The sequence below is a fragment of the Erinaceus europaeus genome, chromosome 1, assembly GCF_950295315.1.
Source record: "Erinaceus europaeus chromosome 1, mEriEur2.1, whole genome shotgun sequence".
Lineage (NCBI taxonomy): Eukaryota > Metazoa > Chordata > Mammalia > Eulipotyphla > Erinaceidae > Erinaceus > Erinaceus europaeus.
In genome coordinates this window covers 107,908,181-107,925,884 of record NC_080162.1, presented here as the reverse complement: position 1 = coordinate 107,925,884, position 17,704 = coordinate 107,908,181, and the positions used below count along the sequence as shown (strand labels likewise).

Here is a 17,704-nt window from a genome sequence, read left to right as displayed (position 1 = left end):
TTAGTTTAAATTTATGAGAGCTGTTGATCTTGTCTTTTCCTGGTTATGTTATCATACGTTTCTGACTTTAAATCTAGTATTTGCTGTAATACTGAGGTAACTCAAGAAACAGAATGGAGAGTTATATATTTGCATGTTGAAAATAGGCTTATTTGAGGTATCGTTTTGGAGTTGATAGTGCTAATTTGGTCTTTTTTGTTGAAATGCTAAAATCGAAGCCAAATTTTATTCAGACAAATTCTTTTTTTCTTCTTCTTTTTCTTACACCACTGAGTTTAGTGCAGTGGCTCAGTGCCCACTATGAAATTACTATTTCTAGTGGCCAGTTTTTACCTTTTTTTTTTGGCTAGTATAGAGAGAGGCTGGGATGATAGGGGGAGATAGAAAGACACCTGCGGACCTACTTCACTACTTGTGATGTATTCCTCCCTGCAGGTGGGAAGTATATGCTCAACCTGGGTCCTTGCACATGATAATATGTGCACTTAACCAGGTGCACCACCAGTTGGCTCCCCAGCATAAAATTCTTAATGTAAAGGGGCTGGGCAGCAGCACAGCGGGTTAAGCGCACATGGTGCAAAGCTCAAGGATGGGCTTAAGGACCCCGGTACAAGCCCCCAGCTCCCCACCTGCAGGGTGGTCACTTTGCAAGCGGTGAAGCAGGTCTGCAGATGTCTTATCTTTCTCTCCTCCTCTCTGTCTTCCCCACCTATCTCAATTTCTGTCTGTCCTATCCAACAGCAACAGCTATAACAGTAACAACCAAAACAAGGGCAACAACAAGGGCATCAAAATGGGAAAAATAGTCTCCAGGAGTAGTCTTGGATTCATAGTGCTGGCACCGAGCCCCAGTTATCTTGGAGGCAAAAAAAAAAAAGAAATCTTAATGTGTAATCTAGAAAAGGAGTGACAAATCTCTTCTGAGTAGATGTCAGAAGAAACACGTAACATAATAGCTAACAAAATAATATATATTTCTTCAGAAACTTCATCTAATGACACTTATTATCTCCCTAAATTTATATCCTTTGGCATTTCTAAATAGCCCACCATAGATGGCTCCCTTTTCCATTTCAATTCCACTTAACACTATCAGATTTCCTAAAAGGACAGTTTGTGATTTCAGTTTGAGGAGAGCTGACCAGCTGTTACGTCTCTGGGAGATTAAGTTTGGCAGGCAGCACTTGTCTCTGCTTGTCTTATTGTGGGTAGAGGTCTCGTTCAGCCAGGCCTTTCATTCTCCACTGCCCGTTTTCATTCTCTAGCGGGCTATGAGTAGTGGCTGTAAGGCTAGGCGAGAATTCTGTATAGGTTATGTTCCAGGGCTTGTTTATGTATTTCATTTGTAAAATAGGAAATAATATATGTAAAACTTCTGTCATATTAGAAGCAAAATAAAACCTCATCAAGTAAATAAGATGCATCTGATGATTATAGATAAACTGCTATGCTAAAGCCTGTCAGCAGAAAGCGAGAGAAAAAGATCTAGAGAAGAGACGAGGGAGAATTGGAAAATTGGGGACCTATAGAAGATGGGAAACTTGGGTTCACTTCAGTTCTAATATTTTAAAGGTTTTTCTTTTCCTCTTTTCTTTAATGTCTAGCTTGTACAATTTTAACCTGTATTGAATTTTAATCATTTTTCTCCTGTGATCAATATGTGTTTAAATTTTAAGTGTCCTTTTTTACTGTTCCTCAAGTGACCATATACATTTTAATTTAACTTGCAGGTGGCTGTTTGTTGCATCTGTTTTTTTGTTATTCTCCCTCTAAACCTTGTTGGTACAATACTTGGCCGAAATCTGTCAGGTCAGCCCAACTTTCCTTGTCGTGTCAATGCAGTGCCTCGTCCCATACCGGAGAAAAAATGGTAAAGATAATGTTATCCTTATGTAATTGTTCCTCAGAATATATATGTTCTTCAGGTTATTATGTTTGCAAACTTTAGAACCGGCATACATAGAGAACTTCTGAATTTAAAATTTTGTCTTCTATGCTTTTTTTTTTTAGAATCATCCTTCATTGTTAGAAGCACTACATTTTTTATTTGACTTTCTGAATATTGGTGCCATTTATAGATAGGTCATATGCTGTGATAAATGCAGCAGTGTATAGAGGTAGATGGTTATTAAAGCTCTGACAGTTGTCTGACTACAAGTACAGGTCAAATCAGACCTCCTTTCCTGTTTTTGTAAAGTTTCTCTAGAACATATGCATACTTCTTTGTTTACATGTTGTCCATGTTTTTAAACTGCAGTGTAAGAGTTGAATAATTGTGATAGAGACCCATGTTACTGGCAAAGTAACACCGATACACATTTATTTGTTTGTTTGTTTTTAATATTTATTTTCCCTTTTGTTGCCCTTGTTTTATTGTAGTTATTAATGTCGTTATTGGCTAGGACAGAGAGAAATGAGAGAGGAGGGGAAGACAGAGAGGGAGAGAGAAAGATAGACACCTGCAGACCTGCTTCACCTCCTGAGAAGCGACTCCCCTGCAGGTGGGGAGCCGGGGTCTCAAACCAGGATCCTTACGTCGGTCCTTGCACTTTGCGCCACCTGTGCTTAACCCGATGCGCTACCACCCAACTCCCACCGATACACATTTATAGTCACACATATCTTACCAGTTGAGAGATGTTAAGATTGAGATCAGTCATAATCTACTAACATGAATTCTGTTTTTTTAATAAAATGGAAACACTGACAAGCCCATAGGATAAGAGCGGTACAATTCAACACAATTCCCAGTACTCCCTTCCCTGATAGCTTTCCTATTCTTTAACCCTCTGGGAGTATGGACCCAGGGTTACTATGGGGGGCTGAAGTTGAAAGGTCTGGCTTCTGTAATTGCTTCCCCACCACCTCTCCTAGTAGCTTTTTTTTTTTTTTCTTTTAATAGTAGAAGAGAAACCATGGCACTGCTATACCACTTCTCCTTGCATAGTGCTTTCCTGTAGTGACGGGGCTCTTAAATCCAGACCCTGTCACATGATAAAGTATGCATTCGTGGTCTGGGAGGTGGTGCAGTGGCTAAGACATAAACTCTTAAGCATGAGTTCCTGAGTTCAATCCCCAGCAGCACATGTACCAGAGTGATGGCTGGTTCTTTCTCTCCTCCTATTCTTTCTCATAAATAAATAAATAAATAATTTTTTTAAAAAAAAAGTGTACATTCTCCCGGATGAGCCATTTCCTGGGCCCTGACATGAGTTCTCTGTCTTCACTTCTAGACTAATACAGACTGTCTGAGGGACTGGGTGGTGGCATACCTGGTTAAGCACACACATTATAGTGCACAAAGGCCCAGGTTTAAGTCCCAAGTCCCCACCTGCATGGGGAAAGCTTTGTGCATAGTGAAGCAGTGCTATAGGTGTCTTTTTCCCTGTCACATTTTGCCTCTCGATTTCTGTCTCATTCCAAAAAATAAAGATCAAAAATAAAAAAATTAAAAAAATTGTGCGTCACATTGTATGCTCTGTGTATTACCGAAGACTTCCTATTATTTGAGATCAGTCTTATGGCAAGTATTCATTTTTTGGGGGGTGGGGCAAGTACTTCTGTATAATAACTGAAGGCATGCCTCTGGCAATAGTGTGAAAATAGTTTACAGTTCATTTTCAGTCATCTTTGAAGTGATGATTTCTGATGTAAATTTTAATTTAAAATCTTATTTTCTTTTCATATTTTGAACATAGAATGACGTAATATTAATACTTTAATGTTTCTAATTTTCAATTCAAATTTGAACTAGACATGGACTCTTTTACATTATAAAATTAGTAAATGGAATGTTTTAATTGATTTTACATTATTTCCCTAATTAATAACATGAAAAGTAGAATACTCCTGCTAAATATCTGTTAAGTTCCCCATCTCATAAGTATAGCTCTGTGTTCACTGTCTGTGGGGTACATATGAAAAGTGTCTGTTCTCACATAGTTCACCACATTATAAATAACATATTTGTAGCTAGTTACTAGTCTTTTGTGGACCTGGAGGTATGTAGTCAGGTAGAAACGGACTGAATAAAATTACTTCTAAATTTTTAAATTAAGTGACTAGTCTAGTCTTAGAATTTATCTTTGCTCTTCCTTAGATTTTTGTGACTGTGAGAACTTCTGTAACTTGCTTTTTAAAGTCAAGGTTTATTTCCTCCCCAGATCAAGATTAGACTGTAAAATCAGGCAGGCACTGTTAACTTAATTTCCACCACTATTTCAGAGCATAAAGTTAAGGAAGGTATAGTCAGAAATCACCATTGGGGAGTTGGGCGGTAGTGCAGCAGGTTAAGCGCACGTGGCACCAAGCGCAAGGACTAGCTGAAGGATCCCACTTGGAGCCCCCGGCTCTCCACCTGCAGGGGAGTCGCTTCACAAGCAGTGAAGCAGGTCTGCAGGTGTCTTTTTCTCCCCCCCTCTGTCTTCCTCTTCAGCTCTCTCCATTTCTCTTGTCTTATCTAACAATGATGACATCAGTAACCAACAATAAAACAACAAGAAAGAATAAATTAATATTTAAAAAAAAGAAATCACAATTGTTCCTCTAGTTCACTCAATGAGTGAGGAGATGGAACAGTACTTTCTAACCATGAGTTGCATCTAGATACAGGATCTAGGTATATGTATCTTTGTTTTCATTACACAACCACAGGGGAGTCAAAATGAACAGTAGTTCTTTCATTCTCTCACCTTGATGAGATCAAAATTGTTTTCTTTTTCCCTCATATCTCAAAATGTTCTTGTTTTCTTCTTCTCTTTGTTGTTGTCGTTGTCTTTTTCTTCTCTTTTTTATGAGATAATTAATTTAGTATCTTTTATGTGCTAGCTCTGTGCTGGGTAGTGGGAACACCCAGGTGAATAGCCTTTGTCTGTTAGGATTTACAATCCAGAGAAGTGTGATACATATGTGGCTGACTAAACAGGAACAGTGTGCAAAGTGCTGTGATAGAGTCTAAAGGGATTGAAAGCATAGAGGGGGATTCTACCTTTCCATAAGAGACTTGGGGAAAGGTTTGTGGTGAGAATGTTTAACCTAGTGCTTTTGGAAGTATGAGGTGAGAGAAGACATTGCAGCTGTTGAGTTATCAGCTGCAATTAGTAAATGTTTATGGAGTGAATGATTAAAGGCTCAGGTTTTATTTTTATTCTTTTCTTTGACTGTTGTAGCTCAGAACTTAGAACTTTAATTGTATAATTCGTAGATAAACTGCTGAATCAAAGAAATAATGAGCAATGATATGTCAAGGCAGAAATTTGGGAAGCATTATTTCTAGGGTTCCAAGATTTATTTTCTTTATGCCTTTCCATAAGCATGTCCCCCCCCCCCATTTATTTATTTATTGTTACTGGAACTTCACCACACTAGGCTAACTCATTCAGAAAGAAAGGCAAGATGTGGTGGGGAAGGGAGGGAGGAGGTACCAGCCATAAAGATTATGACTCTTGTGCTGAATCTTCCTCCAGTGGGGTGGGGCAGTTGTGCTTGAGCCTGGGTCATGTACATGGCAGAACAGGTGCATTATGCAGTTGAGCTATTTTGCTGACCTACCTTAAAGTTCTTAGAAGTTATGGAAAACAGACCTTTTAAGTCTTCATTTCTGCCAGTGACAAGTATTTGTGTTTTCTGAATTCTTGAGTACTGGAAAGAATTTTTGACCATGAGCTATGGCCAGTTTGAAGCCCCAACTCTGTATTGTTTGTCCTTGATTTTATTTTTCTTTTGTTTTATTTCTACCTCTAGATTTAAGTGTCAAGTATCCATTATAAGCATTATAATTTACAATATGTAATAAGAAAATCATGCAGGAATCTAACTGTTAATTTCGTTATTTTTCAGGTTCATGGAGCCTGCAGTTATTGTTTGCTTAGGAGGAATTTTACCTTTTGGCTCAATCTTCATTGAAATGTAAGTTTTGGAAGTGCATTCATTGAATTAGTTGGGCACTTTGAAATTTCATTTATTTTCATGGGAGGGTGAATGAGAATGACGAGAATTCTGTTAAGCTTTGGCATATCATGTCACCAGGGTAAGTCTGGGACCTCTGCGGCCTTGAGCATGCAGAACTTCTAATGCTGAACTGTGTCCTGGCCCTGTGTCATGTTTTGTGGGATTTGTAAGTGGAGAATTTAGGAGTTAGTATAGGTATAGAGGTAACAGATGGGAAGGCATCTAATAGATAGTCTCTTAATTCTGTAGTTTATGGAAAGGGTTCTGTGTATTTATGTAAAGATAGTTTTCTGCTCATTTGAAATTTATACTTTTCTGTATTATATACTAGACCTGCCTCACATATTAGGAGAGCTTAGAACCAAGCCATGCATGCTAGAAAATGGTAGTGCAGCCTTTGATTACATGCCTTGGTCTTTATTTCAATTTTTAAGTGTCTCTGAGTGCTCTAGGAGCTAGACAGTAATCTCAGACCCACCATTCCCCATCCTGTGTGGTGATGGAATTTTATCCTGGTTCACACACATTGTAAGGCAGGCGCCCTACCTGGTGAACTATCTTTCTACCCTGACATCTTTCAATGCATACTTATACCTAGCCTCCTTTCAAAAGTGTCTCAGAGTACTAGGAGATGTATCATTGTTTAGGGTGGGAGACTCTGTGTTTCGTGTCTGCCCTGCTCAGCCTTTCCTCCCCCACCCCCATCTCCCTTCTTTTCCTTTTTCATTTCCAGTAGAGTTTATCCCTGGGGCTTGATGCCTGCACCATGAATCCACTGCTTCTGGTTGCCATTTTTCCCCCTTTTATTTGATGGGATAGAGATAAATTGAGAAGGGAGAGGGAGATTGAAAGGGAGAGAGATAGGCACCTGTAGTACCTTCTTTACCACTTATGAATCTTTCTCCCTACAGGTAGAAAGTGGGGGCTTAAGCCTAGTAGCATGTGCATTTATCCAGATGTGCACCCTGTTCCTTCCGTTCAAAATGTAGGCTTTTCTTTTCTCGGTCTATATCTCAGTATTTCTTGATGGCAGTGTTCTGACATTTTAGGCAAAACAGTTCTTTTGTGGGACTAGCAACTGTAGTCATATACCTTTGGCTTCTGCCTGTAAATTGCCACCATTGCCACTATTCCGAGTTCGTTTCCACATTTCCAGATGCCCCAATGATTCTCTTGTATATAGTGAGTGCCTTCATAACACATAACTGAATCTGATAGGTATTAGATGGTTGAATAAATTGAAGTCATATCTGTAAAGCATCTTTGTGTCCTGTCATTTTTTCAAGTGGAGCAAGGACAAAAGCCCTACCTGAAGCATTCTAAATGTAAAATTCATCAAGTTTCTTTAGACTTTATAAAGTTATTTTAATTTTCTAATGTTGCTACACCATCTAACCTATATTATATAATTGGGATTTTCATAAACAGGTAAAAATCATTGCTTGAATAGTACTGTCTATAAAAAATTAATGAGGGAAATGATTTCATTTTGAAATCATTTATTTTTCATACCTCCTTTTAAACTTCTAAATTTTTGTTTGTTTCAAGATGATAGTTATACTAGAGAATCTACTCTTGAGAGATTATTCAAGAAAATACTTTTCAGAGAATTCTGGAGAATTTAATTTATCATGATAGGTAATAGAAGTTGAAAGTACTGAGTTTTGAATAAGAAAAATGTGAGAACTAAGAATAAATGAGATTTAATAAGAATACAGTGAGCTTCAACTATGTCTTTGCATTGTATTTAGGTATTTCATCTTCACGTCTTTCTGGGCATATAAGATCTATTATGTCTATGGATTCATGATGCTGGTGCTGGTTATCCTGTGCATTGTGACTGTCTGTGTGACCATTGTGTGCACATACTTTCTACTAAATGCAGAGGACTATAGGTGGTAAGTATTTGAGGGGAAAAGTAAGTCTCTAGGAACTTTGCTGTTCAGGTAACCTAAGCAGCTTTTTTTCCCCCCATTTAGAAGAGAAATAGTATCAGGCAAAAATTATTTTTGTTTTAATGAGGATCATTGTATTAGAGATATTTTCACAAAATGGTTGACATGCAAAGAGCTTTGAGGAAGCACTGCTCCATTCCAAGCACAGTGCTTTACTTCTGAGAATGGAAATGGTTTATTTGACATTGCTTAGATTAGAGATTATGACAGATAAAGTGTGTACTTCTTAGATTCTCTCCTTGTTGAGATATTTTTATTTTTATGAGATATTTTTAATGCTATGTACATTCATTTCTTTTTTTAAATAATTTTTTTAGCATTTTTATTTACTTATTGGATAGAGACTGCCAGAAATCTAGAGGGGAGGGAGTGATAGAGAAGGCAAAAGACAGACACCTGCAGCCCTGCTTCACCACTCATAAAGCTTGCCCCCTACAGGTGGGGACTGGGGGCTCGAACCCAGGTCCTTGCACATTAACAACATGTGTGCCACTGCCCAGCCCCTTCATTTATTTTCAAATAGCCAGCATTTTAAGGATTGTTTAGTTTTAACAAACTTTTTGCTTTGGACTTTTTGTTTCAGTGTCACTTAAGAATTGACTTTTTATTTTTAGGCAATGGACGAGTTTTCTCTCTGCTGCATCAACTGCAATCTATGTTTACATGTATTCCTTTTACTACTATTTTTTCAAAACAAAGTAAGTGGTAACATTTTCTTATTTTGTATTTAGGAAACTGAATTTGTCATTTGAACATTAGAATTAAAGGCTTTGTGTTCAAAATAAAAATGGATATAATATATAAAGTTATTTTGTTTTGTTGCAGGATGTATGGCTTATTTCAAACATCCTTTTACTTTGGATATATGGCGGTATTTAGCACAGCCTTGGGAATAATGTGTGGTAAGTTCTAAAATTCTTTGATATATCATGAGGAAGAAACTCTTTGAGAGTTTCATAATCATAATAATGCAGTAATTACACATTATGGAAACACATTTTGTTTGATCAAGAACACTGGTATAAACTCAGGAGTCTGATTTCAGTCCGAACTTCTGACTATTGCTACAAATCCAATTTATTATCTTGCTGGTTTTCTCTTATTTCTGTTCTTAATTATTTTGTATAGCACTATATTCTATACCAAATTTGTTTCTCATTATTACTTGAGAACTGATATATATATTTTTAATTTCTTTATTAGAGGATTAATGGTTTGTAGTCAACAATAAAATACAGTAGTTTGTATATACATAACATTTCCCAGTTTTCCACAGTAGGTCCTTCTCTGCCATCATGTCCCAGGACCTGGACCCCTTCCCCTCCCCCCCCTCATCTTTGGTGCAATATACCAACTCCAGTCCAAGTTCTGCTTAGTGTTACTTTTTTTTTTAAATTTTTTAAAATATTTATTTATTCCCTTTTGTTGCCCTTGTTGTTTTTTTATTATTATAGCTATTATTGATGTTGTTGTTGGATAGGACAGAGAGAAATGGAGACAGGAGGGGAAGACAGAGAAGGGGAGAGAAAGACAGACACCTGCAGACCTGCTTCACCGCTTGTGAAGCGACTCCCCTGCAGGTAGGGAGCCCAGGGGCTCGAACCGGGATCCTTATGCCAGTCCTTGCGCTTTGTGCCACATGCGCTTAACCCACTGCGCTATCGCCCGACTTCCCCTTTTTTAATTTTTAAAAATTTAAAAAAATATTTATTCCCTTTTGTTGCCCTTGTTTTTTTTTTATTATTGTAGCTATTATTTATTTATTTATTTATTTAACTTAGGTTCATCAGCAAAGTTTTTAATGTAAATAAGGCACAGTGTGATTTCTGTTTGGAAGTTTCCTGGGCTGTTCATGAAAGTATCAGTGTTCAGCAGACAGTAAAGTTTACTGGTCATATATACACACTTAGATGTCTGCAGATAAGCCTTAATGAAGCTCTCTACCTTAATTCAGTTCTTCAATTTCTCAGACCTCTAGAAAATAAAGATGGTGTCACTGTTATGTGGGTCTACCACAATATTCCATTAAGTGGAAAAGATGATAGTTGTCCCCATGAGATAATCTGTATCATGTGAAGTGCCTATAATATAAAGAACTCTTAGAAGTTACATAGTAATTGAAAAGGGCATGAATTTAAAAGCCCAAGAAATCTGACTTACAGCTTCTTACTGCTGCTCAATTTTTCTGTGGCCATGGAAAGGCAAAACTGACCTTTCTAAATCCCATCTTTTCATCTATAAAGTAGGCATTTTTTAGAGTTGTTATTTGTAAAAAAAAAAAAAAAAAAAAGTGTGTATTTGAAAATCAAGTATAATGCTAGGTCTATAGATGGGAGATAGCTGGGAAATAGGAAGAGCTTTTTACATTATTATCATTGTCAATATGGATAGACACAGAAATTGAAGAGAAGAGGCTGAAATAGAGGAGAGAGGGGCTGGGTGGTGGCACACCTGGTTGAGCACACATGTTATAATGCTCAAGGACACGGGTTCAAACCCTGTCCCCACCTGCAGGGGGAAAGCTTTGTGAGTGGTGAAACAAGGCTGCAGGTGTCTCTCTTCCCCCCCCCCTCAATATCTGGCTGTCTCTATCTAATAAGTAAAGATAATACCAACACTGACCCCCCCCAAAAAAAAAAAAAAAAGAAGAAAGGAGAGAAACACCTGAGGCACTGCTTCACCACTTGTAAAGCTTCCCACTGGGTGTTGGGGACTTGAACCTGGGTCTTTGCACATTATAACATGTGCGCTCAAACACCCAGCTCCTTTAGGTTTGCTTTTAAAATGTAAATACTTTTCATATTTAATTATGAAAAATATATACTAAAAGAGAGATGATATATACCGCCAAACACCCAACATCAATAATTGTCAACTCATGGTCAGTTTTATCTTACATTTCTATCTTACCCTCCTTTTATTTTGACTTGAATCTCAGACCTCATACTACACACAGACACACAACTGGGTTGTTGGAAGAGTCATAACATTTTTCTGTTTTTTAATATAAAAATGCTTCATGACTTTTTCCAACAGCCCAATATATGCTATAGTTGTATACTAATACATTTTAATATATACCATTTCAGTACATGTATATATTAGAGCTAAGTATAATTTCTTAGTACAGTCAAATATTCATTTGTTATTCAGATTTATTCCTATCATCCCGGTATGTTTACATTAAGTTTCAATTACAGTTCATGCACTGCTTAGTTTAAATGTCTTTCACAGCTCTTTTGAGCTTTGGCACTCTATTATTACTTGCACTTGAAATGAGAAACCTGTTAATTCCTATAGAGTTGCATGATGATTACATTTGTGAAGTTTTTTAAAATGTGTCTCTGTGCTTTACCCCGTTCTTGTAAAAAGTCTTAACTATAGATTTGATCATATTCAAGATACTTGTTCAAAAGTACTTAACAATTTGTAAACTTTTATCAGGAGGCACTTTACCTCTCTCTTTTTGAGATATCAGCCATAGATGGTTATTGCCTAGCTCAATTAACTCATTAGAGATTATACTACTCTAGTTAGGTTTCTTCTTTGTATTTATTATCTGGGGCCTTTATTATATAAGGAGAAATTATTTCACCCATCATTTAGTTACTTAAAGATGCAAAAGGCAAAATAGATCAGAAGTGTCTTAACTGGTTTACCATTATTAGCTCATTAAAGATTTACTTTAAAACTTGCAGTAGTTTTGTGGTAGATGCTAAATCCAGTGTAGAAATAGATACATTTTAATTTTCAGTTATTGATCATAAAATGAATAGTTAGTTACACGTATGTTACATGAGGTAAGATGTCATAGGAGAAATGGTTTGCAAGGCAGTTGGTCAAATTTTAGTTGAGTAGAATACTAACAAAGTCTTTATCTTACAGTAAGCACTTAATGTTTGTAAATGATGTTTACATTTACATCAGTTAATATTTGTAAATGGAGGATTCTGTTTTGTATGCATTTGTTTCAAAACATCTTGTTTTATTTTTCCAGGAGCAATTGGTTACATGGGAACAAGTGCCTTTGTCCGAAAAATCTATACTAACGTGAAAATTGACTAGAGACCCAAGAAAACTTGGAACTTCGGATCAACTTCTTTTTCACAGGGGTAGAACTTGCAACAGTATAAAAAGCGCAAGAAGAACTTTGGGTTTTAACACTGGGTATTTTGTGGGTCTCTTTTTCATGGATGGCTTAAAGTAACATCTATTTCCATTGATCCTAGGTTCTTACTGACTGCTTTCTCCAACTGTTCACAGCAAATGCTTGGATTTTATGCAGTAGGCATTACTACAGTACATGGCTAATCTTCCCAAAAACTAGCTCAGTAAAGATGAAGTAGACCAGCTCTCTTCAGTGAAGAGGACAAATAGTTTATTTAAAGCATTTGTTCCAATAAAATAAATAGAGGGAAACTTGGATGCTAAAATTACATGAATAGGAATCTTCCTGGCATTTAATGTTTCTACGTTATTGAAAAATGATGTTCCAGAAAGATTACTTTTTTTTCCCCTTATTTTTACTGCCATTGTCAGCCTGTTGTGGACGTTTTTATATATTGAATCTGGGTTCTTTTTTGACCTCTCCTCCCCCCGCCCCTCCCATTCAACTGCATCCTTTTTAAAAAAAAAGAAGAATTAAAAATACTAAATCCTGCATGTAATATATCTGCTGTCAACTTAATTGGACCAACATCCATTTATTTATCTTACAACTATTCAGTTACATTTTGATTCCATCCAAAGAAGCTACAGTGTGAAGATAGAGGTGTACCTTCTAGAATGCAATTTACTGTATAGTTAGAAAGCAAAGTGTTAAATGGAAAAGATATTTGTTTCTATTAAACATTTTGAGATTTAGATAAACAACATTTTAACTGAATGTCTAAAGTGATTATCTTTTTTTCCCCTCAAGTTAATCTTACATCTTTTGGGGGCTTGAATGAAGGTTTTACACATGAAATTATTGAAAAAGGAGAAGGGGGTGGGTAATAAATGTATATAACATTAAATAATGTATTGTAGGTGTAGATTCCCAAATGCATTTGGATGTACAGGTTGACTGCGGAGTACTTTTTTCTGATGACGACTGGTGTAGAAATGTGTGAATTTGGATGGCTTTTTACATCTTACTGCATGAAACATTGGGGTTTGTTCAAAATATGTGTGTTGTACTTTTTTTGGGAGGGGGGATTGTCTTCTATTTCCTTTGTGGGGTGGGGGAACTCCTACAGGAGTGGAATTTGTAATGTAGAAACACTTAATTTTGTTAATCTTGTCTGGGGCACTTAAATGACATCGAAAGCATTATCGCTTTAGGGTGTCAAAATAAAAGTTCCTGACCAAATTGTTTTGTGAAAACATATCTGTTTGCAATTTGAAGATACCTTTTCAAAAGACAGTTATAACTAAGTAAGAAATTTTAAACATTGTACAAATTGTGCTTTCCTAATTCAAGCAACCCACACTTCAAAGACCCCCAAAGTTGTTTAACTAATTCAGTACACTCACCAAGTGAATATCAAACCCTTTGAATTTCTCACAAAATCTATTTATCTGGTATGCCCTATGAAGTGGGAGTCAGAGTAAAAGTGGTTAGCTTACTACTGGGTGAGTAAACAAAGGTTACAGTTTTCTTAGAGAAGTGGCTTTAATTTTGATTACATCTTTCTGGAACTATTCATAATGTGAAGTTTTCCTAGAGTTTCTAGTTTAATAGTTTGCTATGCAAATGACCACCTAAAATAATACTGTAGATTGGTATTTTTAGAAAGAACAAAAACAGCTATATTTAAAACTTAATGTACACATGCCATTAATAATTACACTAGATGTTTCCATTACAAGATATTTCTATACTGGACTTTGCCTTCTATAATGTGGCATGTAAGAGTGACAGTTTTTTATTTTATTTTATTATCTTTTTTTTTTTTTTACCACTGACTTACATAAGTAGAAATCTGATTGGAATCTGTAAGTAAATCCTCTTCTCCACGCCAAAATGTTTATTAAATGTAACCATTGAACTTTTCAGTTTTTTTCTTCCTTCCCACCTACCTTTAAAATTCAGTAAGATGCTGAAAGTCATTATTTAATGGCTTATGTTACTTTTAAGTATATGTAAACTGCTCATAACAGCATGTAGTTTATTTAATGGACTGTAAATTGTATAGACTTTTGTCTTAAGTGGAATTTCTCATGAATCTTGCAGGTTAAAATGAAGGTGTTTTAGAGAATTTATGGTTTAGCTGTTTTCAGGTAGACTTCTTTCTAAAAATTGAGTTCTATTTGAAATCTTTTAGGATTTTCAATGAAAAAATGATTTTCTAATTTCCAAATAGATTGAGTTCCATTTAGATGAATTTTAATCATCTTTAAGAAAATCTGCACCGCTTTAATGATTTTGTAAAGAAGACTGTGTGTATATGTCTAGAAGAAGCCATAATTCACACATGATTTAGTTCTTTAGTTCTCAGTTGTAGAATAGTAAACTAGAATATTTATGCTAATTAAAGGTTGGGGTTTTTCCACTCCATTAATTGTGTCCCTTTCATTTGTTAATATTATTTGCTCAGCTGATCCTTTGAACACTCAAAACTAAGGATAAACTTTCTTTTTTGTATCTGCAGCATGCTTCACCTAAAATTTAGCTTCATAACAAATTTAGTTGACATGAGTATTTTCTGGTACAAAGTTGGATAAGGTAGTGATGTAATGAAGGGATGATAAATCTTTTTTATTCTATTATGTTGGATACCTAGATTGTACTAGATTACCCACACCTTTAAAATTGAACATGTTGTGGTGATGTATGATAATGTGTGGTTGTGTGTTTCCCATTGAGAGTGGATGGACTGCTTTATAAAAGTGGTTTCTGCAAATTCTAGTTCTTCCAAAAACCACTAGATTTAGGGTTTATCCACAAAAATGTATTTTTTTGATAAAAGATTTTGCTTCCTAAATGTTTACTGACCACTTTATGCCAAATGTCTTGCAAATAAACGTTATTTTTAAATTTCCTGAATTTTTACAAATGTGAAAAAGAGACAGTTTGTTTATGTAATTAGTTCAGGAAAAGCCACATACTGAAGGGCTTCTGTATATGAATCCGGGGAAAGAAAAGCCTATTTGTAATCTATACACTGCAGTTTCATCTGAGTTTTAAGTTTAGATTTCAGTGTGTATTAGTGCTTCATTCTGTTGATTTATTGGAATGTGTAATAAATAGATCTAGTGGTGTTTGAAAATACAAGTATTCATTAATGTTTTATATCCTCATAAAAATTCCATAGTTAAGAAAGCTGTATTTTGCCAATTAAAGAGATTAAAGAAGTTATCCTTTATAAATATTATAAATGTGTACAAAATAGACTTGACAAAGGTACAGTAGCTCAGAATGTTAAAATATAACTAGACATCTTGTAAGATTTCAATTCAGTATGAGGAACAGTTGTTTCTTTCTTTCTTTTTTTTTTTTTTCCTCCAGGGTTATTGCTGGGCTGGGTGCCTGCACCATGAATCCACCGCTCCTGGAGGCCATTTTTCCCCCTTTTTGTTGCCCTAGTTGTTGCAGCCTCGTTGCGGTTATTATTGCCATTGTTGACGTTGCTTTGTTGTTGGATAGGACAGAGAGAAATGGAGAGAGGAGGGGAAGACAGAAAGAGAGGGAGAGAGAAAGATAGACACCTGCAGACCTGCTTCACCGCCCGTGAAGCGACTCCCCGGCTCGAACCGGGATCCCGGCTCGAACCGGGATCCTTACGCCGGTCCCTGCGCTTTGCGTGAACAGTTGTTTCTTATGAACAGTTTTTAAAAGCTGTCTGATTTAATATTCAGAAGACAGCTATGTGAAGAAAAATTAAAAGTGAAGTTTTTAATGATTTTATAGGAGCATTGGTGAACTAGGCTCGCTAACGATTGACAAAGGAACATTTTATGTTTACCCTCAGTTGATCATATCAGGTCATTTGCATGTTATAAGCCCAAAAGTTTAAGGCATGGGGGAAATAACATGGATTTCTGTTTGAAGGGCAACAGAATACTGGTAAGCAGTCTCATTTGGGCTTTTCAGCTATGTCAAACTTAAAGTCTAGAAATACTCAGAGCACCAACCATTGATAGAAGGAAACACTGTTCAATGATTACTTCTATTTTATACACACCTTGGATTTGTGGAGGTCATTATTCCTAACTGACTTTTTAGTAATAGAAATCCAGTATATAATGTATTAAATTCATTTGAGGTTCTAATCTAGTCTGCTAATCTAACTGAAATTGGATTTTTTTTTAAGTAATAAAAAGTTAAATGTACTTCCCTTGGGTGCTTTATTTATTTCCTTCTTGAAACAGGCAAATCAGGCATGAGGGGTAGCTCATTTTATTGGCAAGTATATGAAGTGACTACTAATAACGTTTCACAATTAAATGAACTATTGGCCAACTTTTTCTCTAAAGGGTCAGATAGGAAATATTTGAGGTTTTGAGAATTGTACCATGTTTGGCACAAACCTCTCCGGTTGTAGCACAACAGCCATAGTAGATAGTACATGATCTAAAGAATATACCTGTATTCTGCCCTGACAACAAAAAGCAGCCAGCCAACCGGACTTCGCTAACTACTGAAGTGAAAGGTTTATTTTTTTATGATTCTTCCCACCACTTTTATTTTGGAAAAAGAATTAAGTGCATAAAATTGAAAGGATAATACAATTAATAAGGTTTGACTTTTTAAAATGGTTCTCTTTAAACTCTGACTCCTACAGTCACAACCCCACTACTATTCCTGTCAATCTGGTTGATAATTGCATTTGTCTACACATCACTTTTTTCAAAGCTCTTTCATAAATAGTTCCTTCACAGCCATTCTGTAAGCTAATGTGGTAGACTGCTACATTTTATTTTAGGTATATTTAAGCAGTTATGAGTTAAGAGAACAGAGCATGGTTCTGTTCTGGCATATGTGGTACTGGGGTTGGAATCTGGAGCCTCAGGCACCTAAGTCCTGTGCTCTTTGGTTAAATAATATCACTGGCCAGGACAGCTGTATTTTATAGGTAAATTAGAGCACCTATAAATTATAGGGAATGCTTTCTGGCCATATATATGAAAAAAATAAATATATGAATTTTGACTGTTGGGGCCGGGTGATGGCGTACCTAGTTGAGTATCCATGTTACAGTGTAAGGACCCAGGTTCAAGCCCCCTGTCCCCACCTGCAGGGGGAAAGCTTCATGAGTGGTGAAGCAGGGCTGCAGGTGTCTGACTCCCTCTCTCTCCCCCCTTCCTCTCAATATCTGGCTGTCTTTATCCAATAAATAAATAAAGATAATAAATTTAAAAGAATTTTGACCGTTGTAACTATACAGTGACCTCTTTTGTATGGAGATCATAAATAAAAAAATGAGTGTTTTATACAAATAGAAGGGACTTTTTAAATTGTACCATGCCAAAGTCAGTGGTTAATTTCTTTAGGTTTACTTGTATTTTTCAGTCTCCAGCTTCATCTAGTTATTTAAACCCTTGTCAGTCTCCTTGGTTATTTTCTTGCCCTGATTTTGTTAGCTGCTTTAGGTGACAAATATACAGAACAATTCCTGTTTGCCAATTAGTTGAAATTGGTACAGATTTGGATTGTTTTTGCTTTCTTTAGTGAACACCTTATGTCTGATATACTAGATATAAAGAAATCTACTATGTAGCTAGCCTAGCTTCTGAATTTCAAAGTGAAGACTAAAATTCTTAAACTACAGTTTTAATGTTAGAAAATGGATAAACTGGGCAGGGGTAGATAGCATAAT

General features: G+C 36.1%; 1 protein-coding gene across 1 annotated transcript in view; it reads left to right on the top strand.

Annotated features, from left to right (window-relative positions):
• TM9SF3 (transmembrane 9 superfamily member 3) overlaps nt 1-16,217 on the top strand; it is a 69,749-nt gene extending 53,532 nt beyond the window's left edge. The window contains exons 10-15 of the mRNA XM_007532631.3: nt 1,731-1,870; nt 5,839-5,907; nt 7,701-7,847; nt 8,519-8,602; nt 8,730-8,806; nt 11,902-16,217. Of these exons, the coding sequence (XP_007532693.1) occupies nt 1,731-1,870; nt 5,839-5,907; nt 7,701-7,847; nt 8,519-8,602; nt 8,730-8,806; nt 11,902-11,969 (585 nt within the window). The 3' untranslated portion in view covers nt 11,970-16,217. The remainder of the gene's footprint in view (nt 1-1,730; nt 1,871-5,838; nt 5,908-7,700; nt 7,848-8,518; nt 8,603-8,729; nt 8,807-11,901) is intronic.
• The last annotated feature ends 1,487 nt before the right edge of the window (nt 16,218-17,704 follow it).